The following is a 17,437-nucleotide window of genomic DNA, read 5'->3' on the forward strand; positions in this document are numbered from 1 at the left end:
TATGACCCCCGCATAGTCTGGGTTCTCTCCTACGGAGCCCTCTAGGGGTCATGGTAGCGTTTGCGTTTCCTCGCAATAGAGCTTTGGAACTGACGTAACTGCGTGTGACGTTGACGTCTCGCGCAGTCGCTCGGCGCCATCTTTTGAGGCCACAGTCCAAAACAAACTTTAGTCCAGCGTTTTCATTGTGTTACCGACCGCATCGAAGTGGTTTTTCAAGTTGGATATTGGATTTTCGCGCTCCGCGGAGTAAGGAGCGTTTAGTTTAAGGTCGATCCGATTTATGAACGCTAATTTCGGCCAGCTGCTCGGAGGTTCACAAAGGAACCGTCAATTTCCAACCAAACACTCCTGTAAATAAATGCCTTGCCTTGTGACCAACTGATACAAAAAAAGTTATAACTCATGCTATTACACGAGGCACACTATCCTCTATTAAGATTTTAAGTCATATTCAATATTTTAAATAATTTTAATATTAAATGTTTTCTTCAATAGCTTCCAAATCGTGTGCCCCTTTAACTCAAAATCTGTGTGAAATTGTTCTACCTCTATATGCTTACTGCAATATTTGCTGGTCTATTTTGTATATAATCACAATAATGTCAATTTTAAATTTCAAATGAATTGGGTATATCTGTAGAGATTTGTTATTTTTTGTATAGCAAATTTTGGGGGATTTGACCTTCGTTTCAGACAAACCTGAAATTGTGTAGAGATCATTTTACCAACTTGGAGCTCCCCAGGGCCATGTGTTTGGTCCATACCAGTTCTTTTTGAGCCTCTGTAAATAAAAATGCGAATTTTGTTTCTCATCCTGTGGATAATCATACAATATAAATAAAGCTTTTAAAAAAGGCTTTTGTCACCGTGTTGTATTCCAACTCACATATGTTTTCACATTTTTGTCATCCGCCCATCTATGAAAGCCTGATACAGAAGGACTTATATGTTTGATTATCAATAAAGTGTCCTTAAAGCAAGATTTTGCCAGCAACATTCTTTATGTGCAAGTGTAAAAAAAAGGTGAGATTTACAGCAGCTTTCATTCACTAAGTGTATACAATATAATTCTATAATACACTTTGGAGATGGATTTCTCCATAGTTCAGCGCCATCTACTAGATAAAACTAGAATTTGATTAGTCACAAATTTGTCTCCACAGGACGTCAAATCGTACAAAAATATGACTTAATTTTTTTAATGTAGCAGCTTTGAGATATTATGTTAACGTGATTGTTTATTACCCAATAAAAGGTGCAAAACAGAAGATCTCATTAGATTAATATGAAGTATTTTTCTAGACTCCAAACTTCTGCTGAGCTAATTATTGCTCTTTGGGCTTGCCATACCATGTGTAATCAGGAACGTTATTAATGACTGTGCTTGAAGTGTTCCTCTGCTCTTCCTGCTAACACATGTCAAGCTGCTGTGAAAAAAGAAGCCCATTATGAGGTCCGAGTACAAGACAAGAGTCATATTAATAAGCCTGCAGTCTACTCACAGTGAATAAGCTCATTCTTCTAGGATAACTATAGAAACCACGAGCCAGACATTTTGATTAATGCGCTCCTTTAATTATTCCTGGCAGGTCTTTAAATAAAAGTGGGAGGAGGAAAAAAATCCTTGGCATTCTCCACTGCTCTTCTTCTTCACTTGTCTAAAAGGCCAAAAAAAAACATTAAAAGGACGTTTCTTTATAGGTTGACCCATGGTGTTTTGTCTGTACAAAATCGGATAAAGAAATAAGTTTTTCTCCTTTTGTAACTCGTTAAGTTGTGGTTTTCAAAAATTAGTGTTATCTGTGTTCAATCACATGGCTGCTATTTGCTTAAAAAAAAAAAAATCCAAGAAAAACCACTTGGAATAATATTTAATTTTGATTTTACGAGCAGGAAAAAAGTATATACATAAATACAGTCAAATATCAAAACGAAGTACATTGGTATACTTGTAAACATAAGAACTAAGAACTTATTTCCCTTATTTAATTAATTGTTGTTTTAAATGTTAGAATTATCTGCCGTCCGGTGATCCAGTAGAGAGTAGCTCTGATGCTCCTGGGCAACGTGATTGGCCCGGCTGTGCTCAAAAAGTCTGGGAGAGCGCCGGGCTGCGGCGCTGCCCGTCCAGCCCCAGATGTGTGATAATCTGAGATGATCGAAGGCTGCCCATATGGCCTCTGGCACGGGACTCGTACAGCTCAAACGATGTCTTTCTATACCTGCAAAAATACTGGCTGTTATTGCACAATATACTGAAGAGAAAACAATATATTTTTTAAATGAGAGTAAACAAAATGATGCACAAAGCAGCGCATCATTTTTTGATTTGAAGGAAAAATTATGTAGATTTCAAAATGTTTTGCGAATCAGTCACTTCAGCCCTCTTTCCTCCGATACCGATAAATTACCTAGATTATAATTTTGCTAGGAAATGTAGCAAAATTAGGACAAAAACTATAAAAACAGGTAGTTATGACTCACATCCTCAGGAGCAGAGAGGACAGGACCACTGACAGAGAAGAGGCGGCCATGGCAGCTGATCCCATCCAAGGCTGCAGGACAAGGCCAACGGGCATAAACACACCTACACACACACCGTCGGATAAGTTCGCTGCACTTCTACTTAATCCAGAACACGAATTCTGACAGACAGTTTCAGCCCTCACCTGCGGCCACTGGAATCCCGAGCAGGTTGTAGATCAGAGCGAAAACAAAGTTTATCCTGATCCTGCGCACTGTCTTCTTGGAGAGCTCGATGCTGGCCACCACGTCCAGCAGGTCGTTCTGCAGGGTGGACAAACCCTCAGGTTGAGACCCCTCCAACCCACCAATGTGAATCCACACCGCCGGCCACCCACCCTGATCAGGACGATGTCGGCCGCTTCGATGGCTACGTCTGTGCCGGTGCCGATGGCGATGCCGACATCAGCGCAGGCCAAGGCGGGCGAGTCGTTGACGCCGTCCCCCACCATGGCCACTCGACGCCCTCGGTTCTGCAGCTCCTGAACTTTGGCCACCTTATGCGATGGCAGCACCTCTGCAAACACTTTCCTGATCCCCACCTGCAGTCGCGTGTAAAAAAAAAAACTTAACTGTAATCAAAAACCCAAATCTATTACAACCCTGGTACACAATTTAGTTGTCCGCTGGTGTCTGTAGAAGAGCTTCACCTGTGCTGCTATGGCTTTGGCCGTTCGCCTGTTATCGCCGGTTATCATGGCCACCTCGATGCCAATGCTGCTCAGGGTGTGCACCGCTAATGCTGATTCTGCTTTCACGGTGTCTGCGATGGCTAACATGGCGCACAGAACGCCTGCGGAAAGCACAGACAAAGTCAGTGTGGTGAAAAAGACATGACGAAGCCCCTTAGTCCGTACCTCACCATCTATAGCCACCAATATGGCGGTCTGCCCTTTGGTTTCGTGGCTTGACATGGCGGCGTCAACGTCCGCTTTGATGTGGTGGCCATTTCTCCTCATCCACTCTCTGTTCCCGATCAGGACAGAGTACGATGCCCCCTCAGCTAGAAGCACACAGAAGGAAATGTATTTGCATATTTTAAAAACAAAATTAAGATAATATGAAGATATTCAGATGTGTGCTGATGAAACACCAAGGTGGAAAGACAACAGTGGTGACATTTGAGAAGCAGTTTTCGCTGTTTATGAATTTGGGAAGGGTTATAAGGCAAATTTGAAGTCCATCATTCTACACACAGAAGGATTACTCACAAGAGATAAAAATAAAAAAAATGTCAGAGTTGTACAGAAGTTTATATAGGCTGCTAAAATTCATAATTAGAATTCTCAGCCATTGTTTATGTCCAGATTTACCTCGTCTGGCTTCTTCTGGTGCAGAATTATGATGCATTAATGACATAAAAAGTCGGATGAAATGAGACATGACCACTCAAACTTCGCTTTGAAAACAATCGGATGCGTGTCCGATTTAGTTCTACATATGGACGTGGCACAGGTCAGATTTTTTGGGCGGGAGGGTAAAAAAGATTGGAATTTGACCCTGAAGACTGCCTTGAAAAAGTTGGACATGGGTCACATTTGAAAGAAATGGCAAATATTTGTCATTTTCTCCTTGATAATTAATTGACAATTAATCGCAAGTCCATAATTTAAGAGCATCTACAACAAACCCTTCATAAAGCAGAAGATAATCAGTCTAGAGTCTAGACCAAGCAGGCCTCAGCAGATCCAATGTAAAGACATTTAGCCTCAATGGCTAAATGTCCATTTCCATCATGCTTGAAGAAAAACGGACATGGTATTTCAACACAAAGCCAATTAATTGGTTTAAAGTTGATCATAACCTTCCTGACTACTACAAGTGTAATGGAACAGGAAAACCAGTTTGGTACATCTACTAAAACATTTAAATGAAGGGAAAAAGACAAATCAGTTCAAATCTTAGTTATTTTAAAGAAGGTTCAAATTTTCTGACAATATTTGATTCAATCTCTATGTTTATGTTTCAAAAAGTGGCCGGTATGGAACTAACAAAAACATTTTAGTTTGATTCTGTAATTTAATAAAGGATAAGTGGAAATATGGTGCAAAAATGAGGTGGAACTGAACTTATTCTGTGCCTCAGAATGAGGTGGACTGACCTGTGGGGGTGGGCTCGTCGGCAGACAAAAGCCGACTTTCTTCTGTGGTTACTCCCGGCAGGAAAAAAACCTCGTCGCTCCGCTGCAGCAGATGTTCCACGTTGGACACTCGGCAGCTGATCCCGCAGCCGGGAACCGCCTGGAAGTCCTGGCAGTGTCCCAGAGCGACCGAGCCCAGCTCCTGTTGAGTGCACGCACGTTTTATTCGGACGCGAAGCAACGCAGGCTGCCGGGTGGCGCGCATGTGCAAAACCTCTTACATCTTTGCAGTATTTTGCAACTGCAGCGCCCAATGGATGCTCGCTGCAGACCTCTGCTGTGCCGACCAGCGCCAGGATCTTTCTCAGGGGCATGCGGGCCATTTCCCATAACACCAGCACGCGAGTCACCTTTGGTACGCCATTTGTTATCGTACCGGTCTTATCGAACATCACTACATCGATCTGTAGTCAATCAGGGAGGAGAAAACTCAAGGACACTATACTTTTTAAGCAGAAAAAGCATTTAAAAAGTAGACAAAAAATGTGTTCCTGAAATGAAACATAAATGAAGCAGTGACGATGAGATGGGGGGGAAACAGTAGTTTTACTTGTGAATATCTATGAGAGAAATGATCTAGTGATAAAGAAGTTAACCAATGTAATTGAGAGACTAAGGAACACAGAATAATAATAACAACCAGAATCAGTAAATCAAAACCCCTAACAACCCAAAACAGTCCAGATTCTGACAAATTCAATATAACACCATGCATAAACCATGGCTTTGATACCACCTGCTACAGATTTTCTAACTTTTTGTTTTCCTTCAAATCCTGGCACCACAGATTTCCGTGTGTTAGTTCATTACCTTGTGCGCCATCTCCAGTGGCGCCCCTCCTTTGATGAGGATTCCGTTTTGAGCCCCGACTCCTGTTCCCACCATTACAGCTGTCGGGGTTGCCAACCCCAGAGAGCAGGGGCAGGCGATGGACAAAACCGTGATGGACGCCTGGAAGGCGAAGCGGACGATAACTTCCGCTTTGGAGATGTTCTGGTTGTAGCCCTGCACAGAGGTCGAAAGACAGAGATTTGTGGAATCTGCTTGTGTATTGGCAAGTGAAACTATCCAAAATCCCACGTACCGGAAAGTGCTCCTTCACTACGTCAAAGTTGACAAAACCTACAGAAATCCAAGCCACCAGCGTTAGCAGGGACGCGAAAATAATGAAGGGCACAAAGTAGCCGCTGATTTTGTCCGCAAACTGTTGAATCGGGGCCTGCACAAAAAAACAATTGACAACACCCGCAAAAAGCAGCAAGTGTATAAAAAGCTTTCGTCGCACGGTAAACTCAAATGTACTGTAATACCTTTGATGTTTGTGCCTCTTCAACGAGTTTAACTATCTGAGACAGAGTGGTTTCAGCGCCGACATGCGTGGCTTCCACCAGGAGAGCACCGTGAGCGTTAATGGAGCCCGCAATCACCAAGCTGCCCACCTTCTTACTGACAGGCATCGGCTCACCTGGTAAAGAGGAAATGACGATGTGTTAACGAAGCAACAACACCTGCACACACAACTGTTCTCCCGTACCTGTAATTAAGGACTCGTCCGCCATAGAACTTCCCTCAATCACTTTTCCATCAATGGGAAACTTTCCTCCAGGGACGACTTTGACGATGTCGTCCCGCTGGACCAGCTCCACCTCTATCTGCTCCTCGCTGCAAAGTACAAATGCGTCATTGCAGGTTATGCAGCTGGGTTATTGCTGTGCAGAGTTTCATATCGAGGGCTTCACCTGACAACACGGCGATCGGGTCCTAACGTGACCACTGTGGCGTCGGTGGCCTGGAGTGACATTAGTTTGGCCAAAGCTTCTGACGTTTTGCTCTGAAAACGTAGAATGAACATCCGCTCAATGAGGAAGGCATCATTGTTAAACTAAATTAAGGCATATAAATTGATTTGACCCATTGGGGCACCAGACCAAAGTCTGCGTTCCTCAATTTCAGATTTGTAATTTTTGGTGAACATCGTCTATTCTGTATCTGTATACATATTTCCCAAACATTTTTGATAGCTTCACTACAATACTACAGATTAGCATTAACAGTCTATAAATAGAGGAGGGATGGGCGTCCTCAGCCAATGAGTTAAATTTGTAATCATTTGGAATATAAATAGGTGGCAAAAACAAACTAGGTTGATATGAATTGTGTTTTACAATCAACCAGAGACTGAACAACAAAATGTTGTTTTAAAGTCCAAAAAAGACTAGGGGTAGCAAATATGAACAAGACAAAGCAGTGTCCAATTGATGTACGTGATGTAGTCCCAGCAGAACCAAACTCGGTATGAATAACCAAAGAGGAAAGGCAAGCAGAAGGAATTAGCGTAGCAGTACTAGGACAGGGTAGCTTAGAAAAAATACCCCAAGCAGAACATAAAAAGTTAATGGCAGCAATGGCTTTGTCCACTGGTCTGTCTAGGAAGACACACAGGTAAACACAGAAACAATGAGGCACTTTTTATGGGAAAGACAATCAAGAAATAGACACAAAAAAAGGCCACATTTGTTTTGTGAATGACTATCTTCTAAAGAAAAACCAGCACGTTCTATGAAAAGACAATCACATTAGTAATTGCATTCACACATAGTTTAAGTGTAAAGAGAAAAAAAAACAGTAGGGAAAATGCTCAGAATGTTTTCTAGCACCTTGAGCTCATAACACAACAGTGATAGCAAAACCCAAAATAGGGTTTTAACCTTTACAATGTGCTCCAGCCATCGTCCGAGAGCAATAAACACAAAGAGCATGGGCGGAGTGTCGAAAAAGGTGGCGGGACTCTGGGCGGCTTGCTCTGCTATGGCCACAACGAGGACCACACAAGAGTAGATGTAGGCGATGGAGGTGGCCAACACGATCAGCACGTCCATGTTGGCCGTGCGGTGTTTTAGTGAGCGATATGCCTGGACGTAGAAGTATCGTCCTCCGAAAATCTGAGGAAAGAAACCCCAGAACCTCGTAGCAGATTTAAAAGGGAACAATCGGCTGCCAAATATGTAAAGAGAAACCTTAAATCCAGATCTGTTGTTTTCCTTGTACCTGCACGGGTGTACAGAGCAGGAAAAAGGCCAGGTTGAGGAGGGAAAGACCCGGCAGCACATTCTGTTCCTCAGGCATGGAGCCTCCGTGCTGTTTGTGTTGGATGTCCATTATCATCATGTAGATCATGAGGCCCATGACTGGCAGGCCAAAGACCAGGCTGAGCAGGAAGGAGTTCTTCCATCTAGGGGAAAACAGCAGAAAAATATAAAACTACTTTATAATGCGTATTTCAGTTTTTTGATGTAAAAGTGTACATTTTCAGTGAATGAAGGGTTAGAGAATTGGATTAAAAAGTTCCTACAAGGCCTAAACCAGGGACGAATGGCCGAACTTTCAACACAAACCTCACAGGTGCTTTAAAGAATCTTGAATTAAATGTCAGTTACGACATTTAATTTCCCTCTGGGATCAATAACATATTTATTAGATTGAATTGAAATAGGGTTTTCACTCTTTAATATGACATTTTATCATAAATTCTGGTTATGAATAAATTATCTTGAGATTCAAGAAATCTCAAGATAATTTTCAAAATAATTACCCATTTGAACTAACAATTTTTTTTCAACAAGTTTTTAGTCAGAATACTCACTGTCGGATTTCCTCTGAGTGGTCAAGGTTGTTTTTGAACCCAGCTTTCTCCAGACTGGCCTCAAATCCAAGGCTCTGTGATTGCAAACAAGAAGTTCCAGTCAATAAGTTACATTTCAAACCAATCAAAAACACAAAACAAGACCTTAGATTATGAACACCTGAATTATCCTGACAATATCACGAGCTCCGAGGATTTCTGGGTCAAACTTGACGTGAGCTCTTTGGGTGGCCAGCGCCACTGAGGCTGAGTGGATGCCTTTGGTTGTGATGAGTTTGGACTCGATTTTGTGCACGCACGATGCGCACGTCATTCCCGTTATCTGCAGATCCAGCTTCCCGTGTGCCGCTGCATTGTCTTCCAATAGCTTAGCACCAAAGCCTAAATCTTCTATGAGCTGAGTCACTCCGGATGGATCAATGAGATTTGGATCATACTTCACCTCCGCCTTTCCGGCCATCAGAGACACCAGGATTGCAATGATTCCTGCAACATAAAGTGAAGTCTATCACTGATGACGGAAACACCATTTTAGAAGCAGGATTGCTCCAACTTACCCTTGTGTTTGAGGATGTGTTTCTCAATGTTAGCCACGCAGGAGGCGCAGGTCATTCCCGTCACATGAATGAAGCATTTCTCTGCTTTCGTTTCAGGGGAGCTGATGTGGCAGGTCGAAGGGGTCACCTGAGATTCAGCACCGTTGCTCATTCCCAGCCTGCTGGTTGAGCGCAGGTTTGCAAGGTCTCGTTTTTCCTGATTCTGAAGAGGCTCTGAAAGAAAAATGAAGCAGTCTCAGGAAGTGTGAAGTCTATACTAAATATGTTCAAACCAGTAATACCTGAAAATTTGAACTGGGAAACTCAACTCTGACAGCACAAAGTAGTAAAAAAAAAAAAAAGACAACCAAGAATCTGAGCAGCACAACATAAGCAAATTATGAGGCTTCCTAATTGAATAGTAGGGATTGAACGAAAGTGTTCTCAAGCCTTAAGAAATTTAAGCCTTTCATAGTATTTCTGCAAGTATTCAGGCCTGGCAAAATGCTGAACTGGATGGTTAATTCTGGAAGGTGACACATTTTTATTTAGATGTGGTATTTATTCAACTGTTCACTCTGCAAGCCTAATACTTTTATCAAATTAACAACCTATATAAGATCTTTTTTTTAAAGATTATATCACAGATTCTTGGCAGGTTTTGTGTCCCACGGTGGCAGAGATTACGCTTGAAGAAATTATTTTGGTGGCAGCATTTAAAAGACAATCTGTGATGCGTGAGCAGGCAGTACATTCAATCACCATCATCTGCTCTGAACAAAGAAGGCTTGAGCTTATAAACCAAATTTAATCTGTTTTTCATTTACCAAGTTGAAGGTTGTCTGATTACAAATAAGAACAAATTTTATGCACATACCGACTAAGCAAATCATAACATGAAGTAGACAGTGGGGAGGTTATGGTGATTAATGACACATTCAGGTTGTTTTACTCCAAATTATATACTTCAGTTGACTGGCAAATATCAAACCTACAATGTATTTCTAGTTCTTACCAAATCTAAATTGAAAGAAGACCTCAGTGTTTTGGGTTTTTCTATTTACTGATACTTTTAAATTTACCAAACAGAGCCCAGACCAAACTTGAGGACATCACAGAAACAGAAAACAAATATCACACACAATCATCGTAAAGAGATGATCATGATGAGGTATCTCTCTTTTTCAAATCGTCCTCTTCCTTAGGTATGATCCCTTTCCATCCCCTCAAAATCTGGAGTTTATCCCTAACACCATTAGGTTAATCCGTTGTTCCTCAGGACAATTGATAATTGATTGGAAAGGCATTTCTACTGAAACAGAACCAACACAACATCCCTCGAAAGCGCAACCATCAGATTCTGCCTTTTGACTTTGACTAAGACCTACAAACTTACATTGTGGTGGTGAAATTCTGTCAATGAAAGGTAAAACGTCTTACCTTCAAGTGAAGCGTCAAAGCCCATTTCCTCTACAGCTGCCCTAACATGCTCTGGATCAGTCAGACTGGGGTCCAAGCGTATTGTTGCCTTCCCTTCCTTTAACGACACCATTATGGATTTCACTCCGATCATCTGACAGATCCTGCCCTCTATGGACTGCACACATGATCTGCACGTCATCCCACCAATCCAGACAGTTACAGTCTGAATGGGTGCATCGATTAAGTCTCTCTGCCAGTAGCTTAGATCGCCGTCGGATGAATCCTCAGGTAACAAAGTGGCATCAAATCCCATATCTTTGATTTTATCTCTTAGTTCCTGCTGTGTAACAAGGACAGGTTGATATACGATTAGAGCTGTTCTATCCTGAAGAGACACCTGGATGTGTGAGACCCCTGGTAGTCCTCCAAACTGTCCCTCGATGGCCTGGACGCAGGACTGGCATCGCATCCCGCCCACTTTAATCCGTATGGCCGCTTCAACTGTACATCCCAAGGTCTGCAGTTGCCGTGCGATCTCTTTGGTTGTGGTGATGGAGGTATTGTAGTCCACCTGGAGTAAACTATCTGATACAGACCAGATGATGGCAAAGACTCCGTTAAGATGGCCGAGAGTGGTTTCCACAGCTTGTTGTTCAGCGGCGAGACCCAGAAGTTTGAAACTGATTCTGGAGATCGGTTTGGCCGATGTGTCGAGTTCACTCTGGCTTCCGTACTCGTAAGCCAAGTTGTCAAAGGCTGTTGGGTTGACGTCAGGGCCATTCCTCTGAAAGGGTGAGAGCAAATGCATTAATCTTCACTTATTTATCACTAAACGTTTGACACAAGTAGAAGCAAGAAAAAGAAAGGAAACTCAAGATAATCTTTGAATCAAACGTGTAAAATACAGACACATGTTCTTTGCTGTTTTAAGCTTCCAGTGTTTCTGAGATTTCACAGCTCTATGTGAACAAGAAGAACAAAAAGGCAAGAAGCTAGACATAAAGGTTTTTTCTGTTTTATTTCTGGTCCATCTCCAGAAAGTAGCCCAGCTGTCTGGATTTACTTTTGTTCTTTTGTTTCCTGAATCCTTCAACTATATGACGTTGCAACTGGGGCCGTCACTGAAATGTCTGCTTCCCAGGCTCTCACACCGTGTTTTAGTACTCGAGACGGGTCTTTATCTCGAGACCATTTTTTTTTCTGGTCTTGGTCTCGTCTCGGACTCTACCGCATTTGGTCTCGGGCGCTGAGGACTCGGGGATTTTATTTCAAGACCGCAACTGTGGAAATATCACTAAACTTACAGCAGTTTATTTGTTAACATGTTTGTTTTCACTGGATGCAAAACGCGCCGATTAAAATCCAAACAACAACGTGACTTACGAATTACGTGTTTCTGTTACTCCCCTTTCCCACCTTTCACTCGCACGCGGCGCTCCAAGACATGCGCAGTGGTTTTCTTTGATGTCTGTCTAATCATCAGCAATAGATTTATGAGCTGTATAAATCATAAGAAATCCGATGGCGACAGCTAATTCAGCAGCACTTCGCTTTCACAGACGTCTAACTTTTTTCGTCACTTAGAAAAGAAGCTCAAAGAAAGGTAATGCTAGCAAAGCTAGCTGTACAGAGACACATAAGCATCTGTGATGAAAAAAAAGTCACTCACTGCGCTGAATTATTTTGCGGAGGTGTTGACTAACGTGTCGCCTGTATGGGACAACACTGTGTTCAAAAGTCTGCAATATAGTGATGTGACATTCACGAACGATCCGAGTCTTCTGAACTTCTCTTTACTAAGAAGAAAAGACTGGAGCCCCACTGAGAGCCGTTCTTTGTTCTTGTAATGCTCTGCGTACAATGTAGGAGCTATCATTATTTTTATTTAATTATATACATTGATATTTATTTAATTAGCAAATAAATAAAACACAAGAACGAAAGCCCATTGCTCTTTGAATGTTTTCGTTCACAGTGGCAGCTGTAATGTCTGCCATGATGGCAGACATTACAACATTGTGCTGCCTGGCTTCATGCAGCGCCTAGTGCTTGGTTACTTCTTGCTTATTGCTCTTTTGTCAGTGTTCATAATTGAGAATTGTTTACCGTCAGGGCATTGCCTCAATTGCTATGTTTAATGGTGCAGACAGTGGTGATTCCTGGCATGAATGATATGGGCAAAATGCCCAGGGCGTTATCTTTTTACATAAGCAGAACAAAGAGTTTGTTCTGCTTTTAATTTTGGTTACATTTATTTCAGCTCTAAGTATTTAATATCTAGGTGTTTTTATGGGAATGTGAGTCTTTCAGATCAATTTGATTAGCAATTTTGATCATATTTCACATTTTATTGTGTCATGTAGCGTGGGGCGCTGGTCTTGGTCTTGACTCGGTCTCGACTTCCCTCAGTCTTGGTCTTGGACCCTAAAAGTCTTGGTCTTGTCTCGTCTTGGTCTCGGGCTAGGTGGTCTTGACTACAACACTGCTTACACCAACCTCTTCTCAACAGGATCCTTGTTGGTTTGCATCTAAATTAGCAACAAAATGCAGAGATAGGTACCCTGCTCAGAGGTCTTCATTTTATGTACTTCAATATATTTTGCTAAGATTTTACATGGAGGACCAATACAAAGTACTGCACAATATGGAACTGGAAAGAATGACAATACTAATTTCTTTCAAAATAAAAATGTGAAAATTCTGGCTTGCACTTGTAATTTAGAGATTTTTATGCTGTAACCCGATGGTTTCTCTGTTTCCACAGAACATTTTATATTTCTATTTTGAAGTACAATCTGGGCCCGAAATGTAAAAATCAAATCAGGTCCAGAACATGTCTTTATTATACAGCTATCAGCACAATTGGAGGTTGTCATCTCCAGCCCAGCAGAGCCAGTTTGGGGGTGGATAATAACCTCGTGAGCAGCACGATTCATAAGCCTGATGGCGTGACTCCGCTTAAAGGCACCTTATTACTGCGAAGGGAAAAGTCAACCCTTATTAAAAGCTCCCGGATCACCACTGGTCAAAGGTTTTTAGTGTATACCACGTCATTTTATTAAGCACAATGCAAAATCTGAACAAGACTTTCACAGCAATTGTTTAAAGTATAGAGCCAAGTCCATGCTGATAACTCAAATATATCCTCACTGTGGAATATGGATAAAACAATGATGCAATCCAGTCAACACCAATTTACTGACAACTACAGTTCAATAAATAAAAGCTCAGCTAAAAACTTGGCATTAACTGCCTTTAAGCCAAAGCAGTTATCCAAAGCGACAATAAATTCCCTTTTCAGACATAGAGGCAGATAAATGAATTTGTAGCCTTCACCCCAGGAAAACACCACCGATGGTTTATGGCTGCACAAACATAATATCGATCATGTTGTGTGCAGCACAAACAGATAAGGCAGGGAAACTGGACCAGTGATTTAAAGCAGTGCTTCTCAACCACTTTTACTTTCTGTACAGCCTCAAGAATCAACAAGCATATACTTAAGTGAGTATTTCCAAATTTGCTTAAAGATGGAGTCATATTTTTATTTATGTCTTCATTTCAATATGTGAGCATGTAATGGCAGCCTTAAATTAAAAAGAACAAAAACTAATTTGTCAAATCCACTAAATAAAATTCACATTCAGTCAGGCACACTAACAAACCTACACCACAGTATAACTAAAATCATATTTAATACTGTAGTTAATATCACATTTGTAATATTTATAATTGATTTTAGTCACTGTTTCCGACATAAACCAAAACATTTTTTTTATTCTTCCTTTCTGTACGTCAACACAATGAGCTGATCAAAAATATTTATTATACTTAGTGAGACGCCAACTCCATTGAATTACCATGAATAGTTTGGTGCAGGCTGTCCAAAATTGGCAACATTTCTAAATAACATGCAAAAAAATAGCTCACAATCTGAATGAATTTTACCACATAGGTAGCAATTTAGGAATTTAACAATATCAGCATTACATAATTTATGCGAATCTGATACAAAACTTTGTCTTTATATTTATTATGCTCTGTAAAAGAGAAAAGAAAAGGAGAAATACTACATGGATGGGAACCAATTATGTGATTCAGTAAAGGTGAAATAAAGCAAACAATGCCGTGTTTGCTGTTCAAAGTACAACAATAAATTACAACAGAGGAGACAAATGATCTGAGAACCTTTTATATTTCTATAGGCTCCACAGAAGTCAGTGTAAACATCTCCAATGCACGACAAACTTAATTATAGCTTTATGTTTGTTTTTGAAGTAATTGAGCTCACCAGAGCAAAAAATGAACGGCATCAAATAAGATTTGTCACTACTAGTGGCTTAATGAGGACTCTAATGCAGAGGTAATTTGCAGAGTAGGGCGTTTAATGAAAGATTTGCAAAGATGACGACTCGGGACCCGGAGCAAAGACTGGGGAGAATACCAACGTGATGGGGAGGCAAGCGTATGTACTGAGGATGATCTGAGAACCAGAAGAACAAATCAGAGGAACCTAGACAGCTGGAAGAGAGAGCAGACAGAAGGGAATCAAAGGATGAAAACAGCTGACAAGCAAGTTGGCAGGTGTGAACGTGTGGAAGACAACTAGTGGAGGGAGGATCACTAGACTACATAAAGAGATAAACCTGAAAGAAGGGAACAGTTGTCTAATAGAAAACAATCATAAGTACACAAATGAAAATAAAAAGAGGAAAGAAATGTCTGCAAAATGTTGCCGATATTCCGCGAATGTCGAAAAACATTCGCCGCGCCATCATCCTTCTACTACTTACTGTCGTCTTCTTTGTCTTTTCCGCCAGTAGTAACAAATGTTTCCGTCGCAGTTTTACCAAATTCCAATTTGCGTAATTGGACTGATGGTGGAATAAACTACAACGGCAACATCTAAGGCGCAAAAAGAAAGGAGCCATCTGAACACAAACACCAGAGGATCATGACAAGATTTTGGCAAGACAATGAAATGGTTTTTATACCATCAAGTTTCTGTTGGACAACAGCATTGAAATTGTAATTTAAGCACCATGAAAAAGTTTGAGCTACATCTGCCAGACATGAAAGTGTGTCACGCAGGACATTTTTAAAGCATGTGACCTAATATTTGCGTATTGTACTGTACTTTAAACATGGTAGGTAGGAATGCATTGCATACAGTAAATTAGAGCTGCTATTATTATGGTACAGCTTCTGAAGGGAACAGAAATATTTGGTGGCCAGTGTTGCTAATCTGTTTGTTTTGTTTTAAAGAACAATGTGGTTTTTCACAACCCCAGATGAGAAAGTCTTATTTAGACAAATAATATTTTTCATGAATAATAACTTAAGAAAGAATATGAGCTTCAACTGGAATGATTTTTGTTTCATGTATTTAAGTTTGCACCTTTCACCTTTATGTTTTCCTAGAAGAGACCAGGTCAGGTTCCAGAGAGAAGTTGTACGGGAAAAGGGATGACCTTATTTTACTCTCCAACTAGAACTAGTGAACTTTTGAGGATTTATGTTACGTCTTGTGATGTCCGAGTGACCCATTGGACCCAACAGATAAGGTCTGCTAGCCAGTGGTTGAATGTTTGAGTGTAGTCCAGCAGAGAAATCTGTAACCTAGAGGCTGTTGAACTGAAATCTTTCTTCGTTGTCACATCTGGGATTTTACCGTGGACAGAAATCAAAGCGTTGTGTGCGACAGACTTTCCAAACAGTGATTTATCATCACAGAGAATGTACACTAGCAGTCAAAAGTTTGGACAAACGTTCTCATCCAATTCAATAGGAAGTTGCATCCAAACTTTTGACAGGTATCTGGCCAAAGATCATGTCCTTTGGCCAGATAAGGGGAACAATTTGAAGCCCAGAACAGAGGAAACGTGTGGCACAAACCAAATCCAGCATTTTTAGAAAACGAAAGAACCTCATGCCAGAGGTAGAAGTGTTGTAGAATCGACCGAAACATACCAGTGGATCGACCAAGGATTCACTGAGAATAAAGAAATAGAAAGTCCTGGGCCTAGTCAAAGACTGACTAAGATGTTATATAGGATGACTTGAAACAGGTTCTACATGCAGGAAACTCCTCAAACAGTGATAGCTACAAGAAACATATCAATGAAGTTATTTCAAACAGGGTAAAACAAGCTATTAGGATGTAGGGTGTCTGGACTATTACCTGTATTTTTGTTGAAATCCATTATTTATGGTGTAATACGAGGTACATTTTGGTGTTTATAATTAAATCACTTTTCCAGAGATAAATACACCAAGTTCTATCTGTTTAGAAATAAAACAAACTAATTCCGAAGAAAACTTTATATCTAAACCACTGAACTGCTCCAATAGTTCTCCGAGAGTAATTAGTGCAAATGTTCCTCAGGCCTACCTTCAGTTCCGCCGCACACCGTGTCGGGTCGCAGGTAGAGCCACAGGAGCACACCGGCTTACAGCCACATTCAACCATACGAATCTGCTCCCCGGAACCGCGGACATCCCCGGAACCGAACCCGGACTGCTTTTTCGACCCCGTAGGGGAAAACATGTCGGAGCTGGGCTGAGCTGGTGTTCGGCTAATCTTCTCCAGAGAAAGTAAAGAGGGCAAAAGTCCAGAGAGAGAGAGAGAGGGCGCGAGAGCTTTACGGAGGAATGAGGTGAGAAGCACGCGCTTTTGGTACGTCATTTTTCCTCGTAATATTCTGCGCATTTATTTATTTACGTAGAAACTAGTAGAAGCATCCAAATGGACTCAACTAAAGCGTCATTTCTGTACATTAGTGTGCGTTTCCATAGATTAGAAAAATTAAAACAATTAAAATAACTGATTAAGGCGACATGGTTTACAAAATATGTTCTATAAATAATAAAGGAAAAATTGGTGGAGTGTGGTCAACTGTTGCTACTCGTTAGCAAACAAGCTCCACAAACTCAAATATAGAGGATGACTGCAGAAAAATATAAACTTTCTGAAAACTTTAAATATATCCAAGGTTATGCAAAAAAAAAACAACTCAAAGACAGTAAATTACATCTATTATCCAATTTTACCTTACTCGATATATTAATGAAAAAACAAATTCAAATTATTTTTAAAAAGTAAACCATTTGAACATTTTATGAACACAAAGGTGTTGATATTTCTTTTAATATTCTAAACTTAATAAATCA

General features: G+C 40.9%; 1 protein-coding gene across 1 annotated transcript; it reads right to left on the reverse strand.

Moving 5' to 3' along the window:
- Nucleotides 1-1,858: 1,858 nt before the first annotated feature.
- On the reverse strand, nucleotides 1,859-16,967 carry atp7b (ATPase copper transporting beta). The gene is made up of 20 exons (XM_032557083.1): nucleotides 16,659-16,967; nucleotides 10,286-11,051; nucleotides 8,867-9,079; nucleotides 8,470-8,795; nucleotides 8,310-8,383; nucleotides 7,715-7,898; nucleotides 7,375-7,608; nucleotides 6,406-6,497; nucleotides 6,201-6,328; nucleotides 5,977-6,131; nucleotides 5,751-5,885; nucleotides 5,477-5,671; nucleotides 4,888-5,070; nucleotides 4,628-4,808; nucleotides 3,389-3,529; nucleotides 3,177-3,319; nucleotides 2,865-3,068; nucleotides 2,673-2,790; nucleotides 2,488-2,590; nucleotides 1,859-2,225 (listed from the first exon to the last, which is right to left on the reverse strand). The coding sequence occupies exons 1-20, from the start codon at nucleotides 16,950-16,952 to the stop codon at nucleotides 2,090-2,092; spliced, it is 4,005 nt and encodes a 1,334-aa protein (XP_032412974.1). The 5' UTR covers nucleotides 16,953-16,967; the 3' UTR covers nucleotides 1,859-2,089.
- Between the last annotated feature and the right edge of the window lie 470 nt (nucleotides 16,968-17,437).

The sequence above is a fragment of the Xiphophorus hellerii genome, chromosome 24 (genome assembly GCF_003331165.1).
Source record: "Xiphophorus hellerii strain 12219 chromosome 24, Xiphophorus_hellerii-4.1, whole genome shotgun sequence".
NCBI lineage: Eukaryota > Metazoa > Chordata > Actinopteri > Cyprinodontiformes > Poeciliidae > Xiphophorus > Xiphophorus hellerii.

Bases quoted from the DNA above. Each gene is read 5' to 3' on its own strand.
- atp7b (XM_032557083.1), bottom strand. From the start codon at position 16,952: ATGACGTACCAAAAGCGCGTGCTTCTCACCTCATTCCTCCGTAAAGCT. The intron at 8,384-8,469 runs GTGTTCATAATC...TTGCAATCACAG, and splicing joins ATATTGTCAGGATAATTCAG to AGCCTTGGATTTGAGGCCAG. The intron at 5,071-5,476 runs GTAATGAACTAA...GATTGACTACAG, and splicing joins CACTGGAGATGGCGCACAAG to ATCGATGTAGTGATGTTCGA.